Source organism: Salmo trutta, chromosome 6 (assembly GCF_901001165.1).
Source record: "Salmo trutta chromosome 6, fSalTru1.1, whole genome shotgun sequence".
NCBI lineage: Eukaryota > Metazoa > Chordata > Actinopteri > Salmoniformes > Salmonidae > Salmo > Salmo trutta.
In genome coordinates this window covers 50,021,867-50,038,435 of record NC_042962.1, presented here as the reverse complement: position 1 = coordinate 50,038,435, position 16,569 = coordinate 50,021,867, and the positions used below count along the sequence as shown (strand labels likewise).

The following is a 16,569-nucleotide window of genomic DNA, read 5'->3' as shown; positions in this document are numbered from 1 at the left end:
AGGTGTTTGACGTTCATGTAGTGTTGTGGTCTTGTAGTGTAGTTAGTCGTCATCTCATTTAGAATGTGCTAGTCTACATGGAAGTTCTTTTGAGGTCCCGTCTACATTTCAGGAAGAACTTTGACTTCTCCGTAATCAGCCGCTCGTAAATCTCAGTATAATAAGCAGAGCTCATTACAGCTAAAGCCAGCAGGATGTTTTATGGCTAAATTATGTCATTTTGAGGCAGGCAGGAGGGCAGCCCTCTGCGCTCTCTGTGGCATTCTGCTACTGAAATAGGACCTCCCAGTGAATATGGAACTAGCTGGGCCACACACACACACACACACACACACACACAACCTAATGCAATCCCCCCCCATCCCAAGGGACTTGTGGTTAGTTTTATGATATAGCCTTTGTACTATAGGCCTACCATGTGGCCCATGTTGTATAACATAACGTTTACTCTTAAACATTGCCGAAGTCAAATTCTCAATTCCGTTGCATGCCAATTTGGTCATTCTGGTTCTCGACCAGTTTCTCTGTTCTTATGCCCTGACTTGCCCCCTGCCTGCCACTCCCTGCTGCCTGTCATGAGTAAGGCTCTGATGATGTGTTGCCTAACCGTTTCCTGCCATGGGTGTCATAGGGCATGTCTCACCTGGTTCCCACTAGTTACCCCAGCCACAAAGCCAAAAAGGTCTATCGCTACAATTCATGAAAACAAAAATGAGTTTTTTTTTTTTTTTGTCTTAGTTTAAGGTTAGGCATGAAGTTGGCATTGTGGATAAGGTTAGGCTTAAAATAAAATTGAAGAATAGAAATTGTAGAAATAGGTGGGGTTTATTACTCTGTCTGTGGTAACTAGTGATGACCCACTCCACCCTGCTCTTACGTCTTCATACACCTGCCCTGATATAGCCTCTAGTCTAAGATATGATGGATAGATGTAGTGAGATTCACCTCTATAGGCAGGTTACGTACACACACACACACACACACACACACACACACACACACACACACACACACACACACAGAACTACAGTTATATGAGTGTGAATGACTCTGTAGCTTCACCCTGCCAGGTGGAAGAGCGCTTGTTACCTCAACAACAGCTCTCTGTTGTCCTAGCAAACTGTTACTGTTGCTGAGAGAGGGAGAGGTGGGCAGGGCCGTCCTGGGCAGCACTGTTAGCCAGCTCCATGCTCTGCTCTCCCAGTTTAAATGCCTGGCTATGCGGTGTATTGTTTTACCCTTTGACCTACATGGTGCTGAGTTAACCGCTTGAATGATAATGGCAATGAAATGTACATTTCTGTCTAAATAGACAATCACATACCCAAAAGTGAATCCCCCCCCCCCTCGTTTTTGTCCTAGTGATTGTCAGGAATGCTCAGGCAGCCGCCTGTCCCTGTTCACAAACAGCTGCGGGGAAAATGGGAAAGAGGGAGGGAGAGCGAGGGAGTGCAGCGATACCAGACAGCCTCTACCTGCTGGTCCTGGAAGGCTCTGGTGGAACAGAACTGTGTGCGTGTTCCTACGTGCGTCTTTAAACGCACCTCCGCCGTCACAGGGCTTTTCTACTCGCTGTGTGTCAGTTGGTGTCACTGTTAATCATTGTTTCAGTTGTTGCAACAGAAGAGATCACAGCGTGACCTTTTGCTGTCTTCCTCGCCGTTTTCATGTGAGGTGGGGGAGGGAGGCTGTTTTTGTGTGGATGTTTAGGTCTTGGATGTGTAAAACCCCATTGGTGTGTGTGTGTGTGTGTGTGTGTGTGTGTGTTTGTGTGTGTGTTTAGGTTATGGGTGTGGGGAATGGGGATAGCACATTGAAATCATATTCTACTGCTGAAAAGCCTGATTTTTAAAGTGATTCTCTCCTGAAGTTGGAAATAAATGTGTAGGCATGGGCTCTAATGGAATTCCAGTTGTTTAGCTGAGGGGGTTTGATATATGTACTAAGTCGTATTAGGGCTGTGGTAAATAAATTTTTTTTAAAAGAATAATCGGTTTTCTGTAAAAACGATAAGAGAAATTCATAATTCCACATCAATTCACAATGCCGCTGTGCTACTGCCAGCAACGGTTTGTCTCACGGTTAGTCCCTTTCAGATGGTTTGCACCTGTACCTCAATTCCACCTCAAAGTTTGCATTTCCTTCTCATTTAACTTCTCAAAGTATTGCCATACAGGGCTTAGCTGCTGTCGCTTGCCTTTCTGTCTTTTTCCATCCGTTAACTACGATGGCATAATGTTGGAGAGTCGACTCCCATGTGACTCCTAACATTCAGTATGTTTAGAACGGAGGAGACTGATTAGTTGCCGTAATTCCGTGAAGACAAACACTCGCATCTTTCATAGTGAGGGATGGCGAGAGAGGAGCAGTGCACAGAATAGGCAGGTCGGTCACCAGGCAGACAGGCAGAACCGTGCACTAAGCCTATCTATCAGAATTGGCAGGTCGATCACCAGGCAGACAGGCAGAACCGTGCACTAAGCCTATCTATCAGAATAGGCAGGTCGGTCACCAGGCAGACAGGCAGAACCGTGCACTAAGCCTATCTATCAGAATAGGCAGGTTGGCCACCAGGCAGACAGGCAGAACCGTGCACTAAGCCCATCTATCAGAATAGGCAGGTTGGCCACCAGGCAGACAGGCAGAACCGTGCACTAAGCCCATCTATCAGAATAGGCAGGTTGGCCACCAGGCAGACAGGCAGAACCGTGCACTAAGCCCATCTATCAGAATAGGCAGGTTGGCCACCAGGCAGACAGGCAGAACCGTGCACTAAGCCTATCTATCAGAATAGGCAGGTTGGCCACCAGGCAGACAGGCAGAACCGTGCACTAAGCCCATCTATCAGAATAGGCAGGTTGGCCACCAGGCAGACAGGCAGAACCATGCACTAAGCCCATCTATCAGAATAGGCAGGTTGGCCACCAGGCAGACAGGCAGAACCGTGCACTAAGCCTATCTATCAGAATAGGCAGGTTGGCCACCAGGCAGACAGGCAGAACCGTGCACTAAGCCTATCTATCAGAATAGGCAGGTTGGCCACCAGGCAGACAGGCAGAACCGTGCACTAAGCCTATCTATCGGCAATCAAAAGCTGTGTCTCACAATGGAATGCTGTACACACTCGCATCATTAGCGAAGAGAAAGAGCAGGCGAGCCAGGGAGAGGGCGGAGGAGGCCGGCAGAACCGGGCTCATATGTCTTGGTAATCTGTCTCTCGCAATGTCTTGTCTTCCTTGATTTGCAAATTCACCAAAGTAGCCTAAAGTTTGCCTCTTCCTCTCTGGTTTTATTTAAATTACACAACTTTCCCCAGGCCTCTTACGCTGTAACACAGAAAATAATATCTAACTGCACTGTGATTTTAATTTTGTTTGAGGAAACCGTTTCTGTTTGGAATTTTTCTTAATGTTAAGGATCTCAATTTAGTTTAAATGTTTCCCACCCCTAAGTCGTATAGAGAGATGGGTCACAGATAGTATAATGATTCTGTCTGCCATGGACCACACACACACACACACACACACACACACACACACACACACACACACACACACACACACACACACACACATCATTAATACCCAAACAAAGAAGTCGTTAGGGCAGTGTGTGTACTGCGTAGCCGAGATGTCACATTGTTTAGGGTCCGTGGATGAATGAGGGTTTAATTCCCCCCTACAAAGGCACTTACCAACCCCCACGAGACTTGGCCTTTGTGGAATGTGGGAAATGATGGATAATAATCAATCTGGAACCGTCCACACACACACACACACACACACACACACACACACACACACACACACACACACACAATAGTGATTTTCCTATGAGGTCTTCCTCCCGCTGGTATTCTCTCTTTATCTAATGACTAGTGGTGTCTGTGTGCCTGTAGGATGAGGAGGAGGAAATCAAACTGGAGATCAATATGCTGAAGAAGTACTCCCATCACAGAAACATTGCCACATACTACGGTGCTTTTATCAAGAAGAGTCCCCCGGGGCACGATGACCAACTGTGGGTGAGTGTCTAGCAGGAGTGTTTCCCAATGGCTTTTACTGTTTTGACACTCATTTAGCCTTAGAAGAACTTATGTATTCATGTGTGTGTGTGTGTGTGTGTGTGTGTGTGTTTCCTGTAGCTGGTGATGGAGTTCTGTGGGGCGGGCTCCATCACAGACCTGGTGAAGAACACTAAAGGCAACCAGCTCAAGGAGGACTGGATCGCCTACATCTCCAGAGAAATCCTCCGGGTGAGCCTCTCCTCCGGCCCCCTCCATCCCCTCTTACCTTCTCCTGTCTTCAGTCTCCTTGTTCATTGCGTAATACACATGTAAATAGAAAGGTGACAAGTCTTCACCCTCCACTACATCAATGCTCAGCTCTGGTCTTAGACATGTGGTCTCATCTCTACACACCTCCTCCTCCTCCTCCTCTTCTTCAGGGACTGGCCCACCTGCACGCCCACCACGTCATCCACCGTGACATCAAGGGACAGAACGTCCTGCTCACAGAGAACGCCGAGGTCAAGCTTGGTGAGTGACATTGTTTTGTACGTTACGGACAACAACCCTGATTGGTCTAAACCCTGCAGCTGCCAATCTCGGAGCTCCAAAATCACAGCCATTTTAGCCAGTCACCTAGTCTAGGTGTTTACTGCAGTGCAGTTGTATATAACTAGTTTCAACTTGTCTCTTCTGATTGGTTGTCTTGTCAGTGGACTTTGGCGTGAGTGCCCAGTTGGACCGAACGGTGGGGAGGAGGAACACATTCATCGGGACGCCCTATTGGATGGCGCCCGAGGTCATCGCCTGTGACGAGAACCCTGAGGCCACCTACGACTACAGAGTAAGACCCTCGCCCTCTTCCTCACAGTACTCAGATGTTTTAGCCCCCTATGTCCTCCTTGACATCTTTAGCTACTGGCACGATGTGGGGTCGAGGATGTTGCTCCTCAGTGTCTGATGTAGTGTGTGTGTGTTGCTATCTCTGATGCCTCTCTCACTGTGTGTCTCTCAGAGTGACTTGTGGTCCACTGGAATCACTGCCATTGAAATGGCCGAAGGAGCTCCTCGTAAGTACCTGCCTTCCCCAGGTCACACCTCTATCGTCTCTTTTAGATGGCAGCTCTATTGGTTCCTTCTGCCCTTGTCTTTTGCTTTTCTCACTGTCATGTTTCTACTGATTCCCTCCTTTATCTCTTCTGGTGTGTGTTCACTTTCAGCGCTGTGCGACATGCATCCGATGCGAGCACTCTTCCTCATCCCGAGGAACCCTCCCCCGCGTCTCAAGTCCAAGAAGTGGTAAGTTACCAAGATTCTGTCAGCTGGGTTTAGAGGTCTCCTCTCTCGCTCTCCTCCCTCCTCCTCCCCTCTGAACAGCTGTGGCACATGGGAGGAAGGCCTGTTGGCTCACGGCGAGGCTCCCCAGCCCTCGTTCCGGGGGAAAACTCAACCCTCAGACTTTCCTCTGGCACCGGTGCATTTACGATTATGACCGCTTTTCTTCTGAGACGACGGGTTTTTCCCAGAATATTCATTGTATATAAATTATGAATGGCTCACTGGGATTCTGTCTTAATGGATAAAACAGGACCTGCCTATTTCAGACTTGTCGGTTCTCAGGCTCTTTTGACGGTTCGTTTCAGTCTGTCATTTGTTGTCTCGTCAGAGGGTTGTAGAAGATGGATTTATTTTATGTCAGACAACAAACCCCTCAGACCACATGTTTACTGGTGGTAATACGACTGGTGGTGATCTCATTAGCGGCCTCATCTGTCTTGACCCCCCCCCCCCTTAGGTCTAAGAAGTTCTGCAGCTTCATCGAGGGCTCCCTGGTGAAGAACTACAACCAGCGGCCCCCCACCGAGCAGCTGCTCAAGCACCCCTTCATCAGGGACCAGCCCAACGAGAGGCAGGTCCGCATCCAACTCAAAGACCACATTGACCGCACCAAGAAGAAGAGGGGGGAGAAAGGTGAGTCTTCCTGTTTAATCACAGTCTTAAAGTAATACTGTGAAAATGATGACGGTGACCTTTTAGTGTAAGAGCTGTTTTGAAAAGATTGCCTGAAATCTCTGCCTGTTTTGGGTGGGAAATCACCAGGTGGTAAATTAGTTAATAGACCAATGAGAAAGAGTTCCAAACCATTTTCCCAACTCAGACCAATCCCAGATACTTTGGGAGTATAAATTGCTCTTTGCCAAGAAGCTATTTTTGTTTCTTTTCAACCATTTTAATTGAAAACAATCACATTAACGTACTTAATTGTTACCCAGAAATGATTTGATGTTGAGATAACATCTGCTTTGGGCCTTTTTAATGTGCTTTTACATTTACATTGAATAGCCCGTGTTTCTACATCTTGCCACACTATCCACGTCTTGTTTTTTCAGATGAGACTGAATATGAGTACAGCGGGAGTGAGGAGGAAGAGGAGGATGCTGGAGAGCAAGAGGGAGAGCCTAGGTAATGTCTTAGTGTTACACGTTGATGTACACAGTTCATTTTGCAATTCGCAATATAGCTGGGAAAGCACTCCTCACCTGCCACCAGTGTAGCGAACACCTACCTGGAGTCGCTAAGCAACTCCACCTGTCTGACACAGAAACCGACTTAACTATTCCCTTGAAATAATCATGAACTAACTCGCCATTCCGTTGAATTAACTCATGAACTAACTTACTGTTCCCATGAACTAAATCACTATTCCCTCGTATCCGCTGGTCCGCCCTGCAGCTCCATAGTGAACATGCCGGGGGAGTCGACGCTGCGTAAGGACTTCATCCGGCTGCAGCAGGAGAACAAGGAGCGCTCGGAGGCGCTGCGCCGACAGCAGCTCCTGCAGGAGCAGCAGCTCCGTGAGCAGGAGGAGTACAAGCGCCAACTATTGGCCGAGAGGCAGAAACGCATCGAGCAACAGAAGGAGCAGAGGAGGCGACTGGAGGAGGTAGAGTTAATAAACATTGATTCATAGATTTAAACTTTTTTTTTAAGTAAAACTTGTATGTAGAATTTAGGGTGCGAGTACAGTGCGAGGTGCTGCATGCTCTGAATAACTCGATTGGCGAGTTCTTCTGTCTGAAGAAATGGGCGGGGTGTAGGTTGATCCTGCAGCCACGATTGGACAGAGAAACTGTGATCCCCCATAGAGGGTCCAACTTGGATAGCCCACAATGACGCAGCCCATGCTGTCACAGAAGACTACCATTACAAGGATAAAAGGTGTCCTATGTTTCTAGATCTAAAGACAGCTGCTCCTCGCTTGATCAATTCACCAAAGCCTGTATTTAACTTCCCATCCTCTCTTGTTTTCCTCAAACCATTCAGATCACTGCTACTATGGAAAATCATTGCCATAGTAGCGGCGATATCTCATAATATCTTTGAACAGGGAATCCCAACTAGAATTTCAGCTCTCCCTGTGTGTCGTATCCCTGAGGTTCTCTCTCTGTCGCCCCCTCCTGGTGCCTCACAGCAACAGCGGCGCGAGCGCGAGATGAGGAGGCAGCAGGAGCGCGAGCAGCGCCGCCGCGAGCAGGAGGAGAAGAGGCGCATGGAGGAGATGGAACGGCGGCGGAAAGAGGACGACGAGCGCCGGAGGGCGGAGGAGGAGAAGAGGAGGAGCGACCGTGAGCAGGTAGGTCTTTAAGTGACAAGAAGCACTCTAATTGGCCGACACGCTGGGCAGTTTTGTCACTTCCTGTATTTCATCCAATCATGGAGGCTGTGTTTGATTGACAGGAGTACATTCGTCGGCAGCTGGAAGAGGAGCAGAGGCACCTGGAGATCCTGCAGCAGCAGCTGCTCCATGAACAGGCCATGCTCCTGGTAAGAAACTTGCATCCTACCACTCTTACTTTCCAGGGGCGCGTTCAGGAGGGCGCAACGTTTCAGAACGTTCAGAAATTGGTTACGTAGAGCACCCATGAGGCTTGTCAAGTAGAACAGGGAATGGTGTCTGGAGCTGTATTCTATTACATTTGTATTGACAACGTTGGAAATGTTGCACCCCACTGAGAAAGCCCCTGTTTTCAGGACTGGATCGCACATTTAGGAGCAAGCTCTTTTCTAGAACATAGATGGTAATCAAGGCAAGGTGTTCTGGCTATATTGTCTGATATATGGTTGATGTTAGCTGTTGTATAGATTTGTCATTCGGAAATACCCTACAGGAAGATGGAGTTCCTATGTTTCTCTGTCGGTGTCTCCATTCACATCCTGAGGAAATTAGTTGAGAGAGAGAGGTTGTGTGTGTGTGTATATATATATATATATATATCACCTTTTTACGTTTCTTTATTGCTCAGAATTCACCATTCTGTTTTGCTTCCCATAAATTGAACCATTCCACACTATTCACCCAATCCTCAACTTTGTTTCTATTACTCACCAAAGAAGGTTGTAACATGAATTTATTTGTGGGTAATGAAATGAAAGAATCTGCATCTTAATGTAGACTTTATTTAACATGTTTGTAGGCTTTAATTTATCAAGTTTATTTCATCTTTATAGAACTAAGCTGAATCAGTTTTCAAGTGCTTAATTTAATAGAAATACCCCCCAAGGTAGCATTAGCTTATACATGCCATTAGCCACTTCCCCCATGTCTGTGCCTCAACTCAGCCGCGCACTCTGCATCAGGAGTTCAAATGGCGGGAGCTGGAGGAGCAGCGGAAGGCAGAGCGTCTCCACAAGCGTCTGCAGCAGGAGCAGGCCTATCTGCTGTCCCTCCAGCACGACAACAAACCACCGCAGCCCTGCGAAAAGACCGAGGACTCCAAGAGAATGTCCCCTGACAGTTCTAGCAAAGGCCCTCAGACAACGTCCCCAGGCCCCGTAGGCGATAGAGCCCCAGCTCCACAACCCCACTTCCTCAATAATGTTAATGCTCTTGCTTCACGGAGAACGTCATGCGATAACACCAGGTCCCCACAAACCCACTTCCTGGACAACGTCACTGCTAACGCCCCACGGAGAATGTCCTCGGATACCACAAAGTCCCCACAAACCACGTCCCGGGATAATACGACCAAGGCCCCTCAGAAACCGTCCCCAAACAGTGTTGATGAAGACTCAGAAAATACCCCCTCTGACAATAGCGATGCCCTAGCCACCCAGTCCACAGACGTTACTAAACCCTCACAGACCGAGGGCCTAGACGGCCCCAAGTCCCCACAGACCGACCACTCGGAGCCTAGCGACCCTCTCGGTGATCCTCAGCCAATCAGAGAGGTGAACCCCAACACCGACGTCACTTCCTTCTCCTGCTGCCTGCTGCTACTTCTGTTCTAGCTGCCTGCCCGCCTCGCCACACAGCGTGTTATGTTAGTACTGGTGGTGTGAGCTGGAGCTATGGATTTCTTTTTTCTTTCAGTTATCTTCAAATAGTGTTTCATACCTCACACAGTCCAATGTAGCACTGCGTTGAATGTATGCGACACAAAATAGCCTGTGACTTCACCTTACTAGGATGCCAATGTCGTTGTCTGTTTCTGATTCGGTGGCGCTACACAAAATTTATTCGTGAATTGACCTCTCAGGCAACCGTTTTGTTTGACCTTCCGGCTAAGAGGAGAGGACAGTAGAGAAAAGAAAGCCAGTCGCTCACAACCACCGCCTCTCTAAAACTGAACTAATGCAGAGCTGTGTTGCTTCACTTCTGCCTCTAGTCTTTGCTTGACTATCTGATGCTTGTCTACTAAAACGTCTTGAGGATGACGTGTCTGAATCTTGAGAGGACCGAGCAAGAAAAAGACTAAGTATAGACTGAAGCGCTGCCAGCTGCATCTCTGTCAACATCATTTTGCGTTTAGGACCAAATGGTTTGATTACGCAAAACACCGTACATTTTCTCTTGCCGTTAGTCAGCTGTAATTCATTTCAAGAAAAATGCATCTATTTTTCTTTCATATGCGTTCACAGTTGCGTTGCCATACCTGAATGTAACACAAATATTTAAATCAACGGGCTTGAGTTGATATAGCCTTAAGCAGTAGGTGATGTTAAGTCGACGCTGTCAGTCCTTCACACATTCCTGTGAACTACCAGTTGTATTGCTGTCTCTGCCGCGGTGAGGAAAAGCAGATGAAGTCGTCAGGGTTCCTGCTCTTGTCTTCCACTCCCATAACCTACTAAATAAGCGTGATGGTTTGTTATGCGGCTGTGCCTTGTATTCTTCAGGTAAGTGACTGGAGAGGGTGTCATGCATGTGGTCAGCGCAGGCCCACACTAACGGATGTGTGCTGCTGGGTCCTAGAGAGAGACTGTGTTCTCTGGGATGACTCCCCCTGGAGGTGTTTAAGATTATTAACAGGCTGTCTGAGGTGGGCTCGTGTGCATGTCAGTGGACCTTCCCTCCCTGTCCATAACAAGGCGTCGGCTTCAGTGTTGACTCTTCCTCGTTCTCCTTGTGTATTTTGTCGTCGCGTTAATGCCTCAACCTTGACCCCGCTGATCCTCACTGACCCTGTCTGTCTTTGTCCTGTCTGTCTGTCCTGCACTCCCAGGCCGACGAGCGCTTCCGAAAGAACATTCAGGGCTCTCCCCAGACCGCCCCACCCACCAAGCAGCCCCCCGTGCCCCCCCGCTCTGAACCCTTCTCTAACGGCGGCTCCTCCTCCGAGTCCGTCCCTCCTGCCATGCACCGGCCCATGGAACCACAGGTAAACCCCTTCTCATCCATCCCTCCCTTCTCTCTCTCCATCTACCACTCTCCATTCAGTAGGTCACCTGACAGCAAGGCATTGACGCCACGAGTTGTCCATTCTAGCAACCACACAGATATGGAAGGATGTATCTCTGTGGATGAGCTAGTAGAGGTCCCAATACAATGACATGCTCTGTGATGTCAGTAGATCTACTCATGTGTGTCATAGTGGGATTTCTGGAACCTTCCACTAATTGACCTGAGCAAAAGGTTGTCCCTTCAGTGGCGTGATAAACATTACCCAGGATGCCAGAGGAGGCTGCATGTGATTGGCTGCTTGGCTCCACTTCACTCATCTCCGTGCCCCTCTCACTGTGCCATTCAACTATCTGTTGTCCTGTTATTTGTCATCACTGTAAATGTTTTTGTGCGTGAACCTGTCTGACGGTTTCTGTTGTCGCTTTTGTACGTGTACGTCTCTGACTGCATGCCGTCTGTATGTGCAATGCATGTCTATTATATGCATATGTTACATGTATATGCATATGTTTTCAGCCATGCCCATCATCTCTGTGCCTTCACTCTGGTTTGACCTTCTCCCCCTCCCTCCCCCCTACCTCCCCCCTGTTTTCTCCCCTCTGTGTGTCTGTCTGGAAGGTCCAGTGGTCCCACCTGGCCGCTCTTAAGAGCAGCAGCGCCGCCCCGCCCCCCGTCGTGTCTCGCTCCCATTCCTTCAGTGAACCCGCCGTTCCTAGTTTTGCACATCTCCATCTGCGCTCCCAGGAGCCCCACAACCACCACCTTCACCCCTCTGCTGCCGCACCATCAGCTGCACGCACTGACCCCCAGCCCCCCGCCTTGGGCCCCAGCGACGAGGTTCCCCCCAGGGTAAGAAAGGACACCCCAGGGGACCCCCTTTTTCAGCCCCCATCTGTGGTCCCCTCTCAAGGGCAAGCTAGCCATGTCTACAGCCTCTCTGGGTGTCCCATTCAACACCAGTGGGATTGCGCTGTGGGCTTTTGCCTTCGCGATTGTAAGGCTATGTCCCACAGCATAGTGTAGAGCTACAATAAGGTAGATTAGTGGTCTGGTCCAGTAGTATGATCAGTGACTGACTATAACTCCTGGTTGTAGCTGCAATTGTCCCAGTGTACTGTACTGGAGTCTCTATAGTAACTAGCTGTACTCAGTGCTGTGCTTCCACTGGCTAACTACACACCACGTGGTCCTGCATGGCTTCATGAGTTGTTCCTCTTCACCGTGTACATCATGCATGCCCGTCATATTCACTGTTCACTAATGTAACTTAGGGCTGACCAAAAGCAGCACCTAGACCAGGAAACCCCTGAACAGACCACTGCTTGGTGGGGATAATGCATCATAGCTATTGAATAATGATCTGGGTCCAGTACCGATATCCATGTCTTCGTAGATGAATAAAATGATCCAGCCATCTGTTTGTAGTTGGAGGGTAGAAGGCCCATTTTGGGAAGAGGGATTGGGGCTATGCAGCGGTGCGAGGACCTGCTGTGTGATGGTGGTGGTTTATGCTCCTGTAGCCAGGTGTGTGAGGGCGTCTGTCTTGTCTACTACAGGTTCCAGTCAGGACAACGTCCAGGTCCCCTGTGTTGTCACGCAGAGACTCTCCTCTCCAGGCCTCCGCCCCGCCTAGCAACCAGGCAGTACAGAGGAGCGCCGGCAGGTAGGCGGTCAGCTCTGTGTGGTGTTTGAAGAAGTTCAATTGTTCCTGGGGTGGGTATGGGGAAGTGTGTGTGTGTTTTCAATCTCTCTCCTGTGTTGTGTGTCTTCCAGTAATGCGGAGCCACGTCTGCTGTGGGACCGAGTGGAGAAGCTGGTTCCCAGGCCCGGCAGTGGCAGCTCCTCTGGCTCCTCCAACTCCAGCACCCAGGCCGGCTCTGGGGAGAGGTTCAGAGCACGCTGTGAGTGTACACACGAACACACACACACACACACACACACACACACACACAGAATACACACAGCATACTGGATGTACAACACTGCATTTAGTATCTTGTAGGTCTTCCACTGACGTTGGTTTACCATCCTCCTCCAGCATCGTCTAAGTCTGAGGGCTCCCCACTGCAACGCCCCGACAACGCTGCCAAAAAGCCTGACGACAAGAAGGACTTTGCCCGACCCAACCGGCCAGCCGTAAGAACCTGTCTCTTATGACTGTATCCACGTGCTGTTGTAGTCATGCTCCCTGCATCTGGCTGTAAACCAGGCCAGCACTGCAGCCTGCTACAGTAACAGTGTGGTGGTGTTTGTATGACTGACTGACTGTTGTCTTATCTTTTGGTGTTCCCTATGGGCCATGACACGGCAACCTGTGGCATCCCATTACTCCAACCATGTGATTATGGGGGGAATTGTATAGGGTGACGTGGTAAGCAAGCGTGCATAAGAACGTCATGCTCTGTTGCTATGCTTATTTACACACCGCATGGGCCACCATGTATGCTAATCCGTTTTCAGAAGAGGGTTGTCCTGTGAGAAACTCAGTGCCCAATTCCATCGCTTTTCCATTTGCCTCATTGGTCCTCCTCTCCTTGGCTGCCACGTGATTGGCTGACGACGCACCTCTGACCCCGCCGTTCTCCCTGCTGTCTTCTTGCCTCCTGCCTGCTCCGTCCCAATCCAGTTTCTCTTACGCCATCACCAGTCCAGTCTTTACCTGGCACATCACTGTTTTCAGTAGAACTGAGGTTAATGTTATGGCCTTAATGTATGGGGAATGATTCAATCCTTTTGACAATGCATCCTCCCCCTGTAAGACTAGTAGTCAGTGATCTGACATGGTTTAAATCAGTGATGATATTAGGAAAGGGAGTATTGAAAATATTCAGAGCCTTATTTGACCCCTCGTTGATCTCTGACCTCTAGGACCTGACGGCCCTGGCCAAAGAGCTGCGGGCAGTGGAGGATGTGCGGCCCCCCCACAAGGTGACAGACTACTCCTCCTCCAGCGAGGAGTCGGGCACCACCGACGAAGACGACGATGAAGAAGTGGACCAGGACGCAGCAGACGAGTCCACCTCGGGAGCAGAGGATACCAGGGCCGGGTACGTAACAACCCTGACCTCTCAACTCTGACCTGGGCACTGTATTCACAAAGCGTCTTAGTCTGCAATCAGGTCCCCCCCCCCCCCGTCCATGTAATCTCATTCATTATGATCTGAAAGGCAAAACTGATCATAGATCAGCACTCTCTGATACCCTATGAACTCTGGGCCTTAGTGATACCGCCCTAAAGAAAGGCTTTCAGATGGAGCGGGCGGCACACCTTGACGTTACATTATATCAACATGAAAAGTTGATCATATAATATATACTATATAGCACAGAAAGACTTGTATGAGGTGGGTCATTGAAAAGTGCGATATATTATATATATATAAGTCCCATGTATTATTAATAATTGTAGTTTGAATATGAGACGTACTGTTTACACCAGGAGAGGTCTGAGTAACGGAGAGACTGCATCCCTGAAGACCTTGCTGGCCCACGACGACTCAGAGAACGACCTCACCACACCCTCCAAGGATGGCACCTTGGTCATCCGACAGGTAGGACTGCAGAAGACCCTCTGCTTGTTATCATGTCTCCCCTCTTTTGTCTGTAGTACTAAATGTAAGCCATATTCCCCCACTTCCACCCCTGGTTTCATTTGTTATCATCTTGTTTGATTTCCTATGTTGTCTTTGTTTGCTGGTAAAGCACACTATCATGTACAGTTACTAGTGGAAAACGAGAGAGAAGTTGAGGTTGTTCTTGGTTACAGAGCGCGGGCGACAAAAAGCGCCCGGTGGTCAATGTCTCTTCATCCTCCTCCGGTCCCAGTGCGGCCGTTCAAGCTCACACTCCTCACGGTCCTGGTAACGGTCACCAGGAGAAAAACGGCTTTGCCGGCCGCATTCACCTGCTGCCAGACCTTATTCAGCAGAGCCACCACTCCCCCACCTCTGCCTCCTCCACCTCCTCTTCCATCTCCATCTCCTCGTCCTCCTCCAGCCATGTCAGCCCAGCCATGTCCCCCCAGACCCCCCTGGACAAGCTCATTGCCATCGAGGTATGTCCCCTGTCCCTTAAGCTGGCTACTCTGGTTGTTCAGTCTACTCTGTCCCCTGCTGGCTGGCTACTCTGGTTGTTCAGTCTACTCTGTCCCCTGTTGGCTGGCTACTCTGGTTGTTCAGTCTACTCTGTCCCCTGTTGGCTGGCTACTCTGGTTGTTCAGTCTACTCTGCCCCCTGTTGGCTGGCTACTCTGGTTGTTCAGTCTACTCTGCCCCCTGTTGGCTGGCTACTCTGGTTGTTCAGTCTACTGTCCCCTGCTGGCTGGCTACTCTGGATATTATTCAGTCTACTGTCCCCTGCTGGCTGGCTACTCTGGATATTATTCAGTCTACTCTGGATGTTATTCAGTCTACTCTGGATGTTATTCAGTCTACTCTGGATGTTATTCAGTCTACTCTGGATGTTATTCAGTCTACTCTGGATATTATTCAGTCTACTCTGGTTGTTATTCAGTCTACTCTGGATGTTATTCAGTCTACTCTGGATATTATTCAGTCTACACTGCCCCCTGCTGGCTGGCTGACTGAACTGACTAATGATCTCTGGGCTGCTGCACCTAATGAATATTACTCATAGCACTGCCTCTAACACTAGCGCCACCTAGTGTGGGACCTTAGCAATGAGCAAGCGGCTTTACTAGTCTAGAGAGCGTTTGTAAAACACTTTGCCCAGGTGCAAGCTGGGAGGTGAAGTCTATGTAGTCCATCTTGTCAGGGGTTAAGAGGTTGTGGAACACCTCATTGGACTTCATCTCCCATCTCTCCATGGCCCTAGAGCTTTGATGTCATTTCACTAGCAGTTTAGTAGTAGGCTGCGCCCGGGTGGTAGCTAGCATGCTTGGTGTGCGGTGCTTTTGGACAACCCTAGCTTGTATGGGTTTTTACTGCCCAACTAAAGGTGTGTGTTAGCATGATAACGCTACTATCATGGAAGACACCAAGACACTGAACAGCGCGGCTACCTTTTAGCCTAATGATAAACTGCTGCGTTTTGATGGTGGCGTTTGATCAAATCTCTGCTTTACACTGGCAACTTTTCATATTTCATCACGTTTCATCCCGTTTCTCTCTGAATTTCTGTTTCTATCCTGAACACGCCATCTTTGTTTCGTCTTCCATGTTGGTTCTGCTTTCCTTTTAAGTCACTAACCTTGTTTTTTTATGTCTGCTTCCAACAACAACTGCATGTCAAATCTTCCCATGCGTTTTGTGTGTGTTTATTGTTTTGTTCTTGCCGTCCGTAGAGTAATGTCATGTTTGATTACTAGATGATGAGCGATGTCCTGATGTACAGTGTGTTGTAACAGAACTCGGTGTGTAGATAGTGTTTTATGAAGCCCTATGCTTTCTAAAGCAGGTCTGAGTGATTCTCAGTTTTAGATTGGCCAAGCCTGCAGGCCCTTCCTATTGTACTGTTAATTGGCTACTATAAATCCTGTTCAGCCTTATGACGTTATTGTCAGCCCAGCAATGAACATGTCTACCATAAAACGTCATGAGCGCAGTAAAATGAATCCGTTGCTGAGATGGACCCAGACTACTACAGCTGCCATAGCTCCCCCTGCTGGGGAAAAAAGTATTCTTCAATACAAACAGATTATACAATAAACAATATTGTAATATTTGACCGTATGAAGCCAAGGAGAAATGGGCTCAGAAAATACTGATAGTGTAGCAGACCCGGTTGAGTTCCAGGTAGATGGGGGATCTTTTAGGGCGGCAGGTAGCCTAGCCAGTAACCGAAAGGTCTCTAGTTCGAATCCCAGAGGCGAGATGGTAAAGAATCAGTTGATGTGCCCTTGAGCAAGGCACTTAACCCTAATT

The 16,569-nt window shown here is 48.8% G+C and overlaps 1 protein-coding gene across 13 annotated transcripts in view; it reads left to right on the top strand.

The window, feature by feature from the left end:
* The window catches only part of LOC115196134 (mitogen-activated protein kinase kinase kinase kinase 4), a 47,330-nt gene that overhangs the window by 19,015 nt on the left and 11,746 nt on the right, over window positions 1–16,569 (top strand). For 2 of the 13 annotated variants that reach the window (XM_029756732.1, XM_029756729.1), the window contains exons 4-24: window positions 3,899–4,024; window positions 4,145–4,255; window positions 4,447–4,537; window positions 4,720–4,850; window positions 5,022–5,076; window positions 5,227–5,305; window positions 5,802–5,977; window positions 6,397–6,469; window positions 6,740–6,950; window positions 7,479–7,640; window positions 7,745–7,831; window positions 8,627–9,235; window positions 10,510–10,665; window positions 11,307–11,537; window positions 12,245–12,351; window positions 12,462–12,589; window positions 12,727–12,824; window positions 13,051–13,059; window positions 13,557–13,735; window positions 14,128–14,239; window positions 14,455–14,742. In XM_029756732.1, coding sequence (XP_029612592.1) covers window positions 3,899–4,024; window positions 4,145–4,255; window positions 4,447–4,537; window positions 4,720–4,850; window positions 5,022–5,076; window positions 5,227–5,305; window positions 5,802–5,977; window positions 6,397–6,469; window positions 6,740–6,950; window positions 7,479–7,640; window positions 7,745–7,831; window positions 8,627–9,235; window positions 10,510–10,665; window positions 11,307–11,537; window positions 12,245–12,351; window positions 12,462–12,589; window positions 12,727–12,824; window positions 13,051–13,059; window positions 13,557–13,735; window positions 14,128–14,239; window positions 14,455–14,742 — 3,219 coding nt within the window. The remainder of the gene's footprint in view (window positions 1–3,898; window positions 4,025–4,144; window positions 4,256–4,446; window positions 4,538–4,719; window positions 4,851–5,021; window positions 5,077–5,226; window positions 5,306–5,801; window positions 5,978–6,396; window positions 6,470–6,739; window positions 6,951–7,478; window positions 7,641–7,744; window positions 7,832–8,626; window positions 9,236–10,509; window positions 10,666–11,306; window positions 11,538–12,244; window positions 12,352–12,461; window positions 12,590–12,726; window positions 12,825–13,050; window positions 13,060–13,556; window positions 13,736–14,127; window positions 14,240–14,454; window positions 14,743–16,569) is intronic. The other 11 variants (XM_029756737.1, XM_029756736.1, XM_029756731.1 and 8 more) reach the window with 10 other exon arrangements.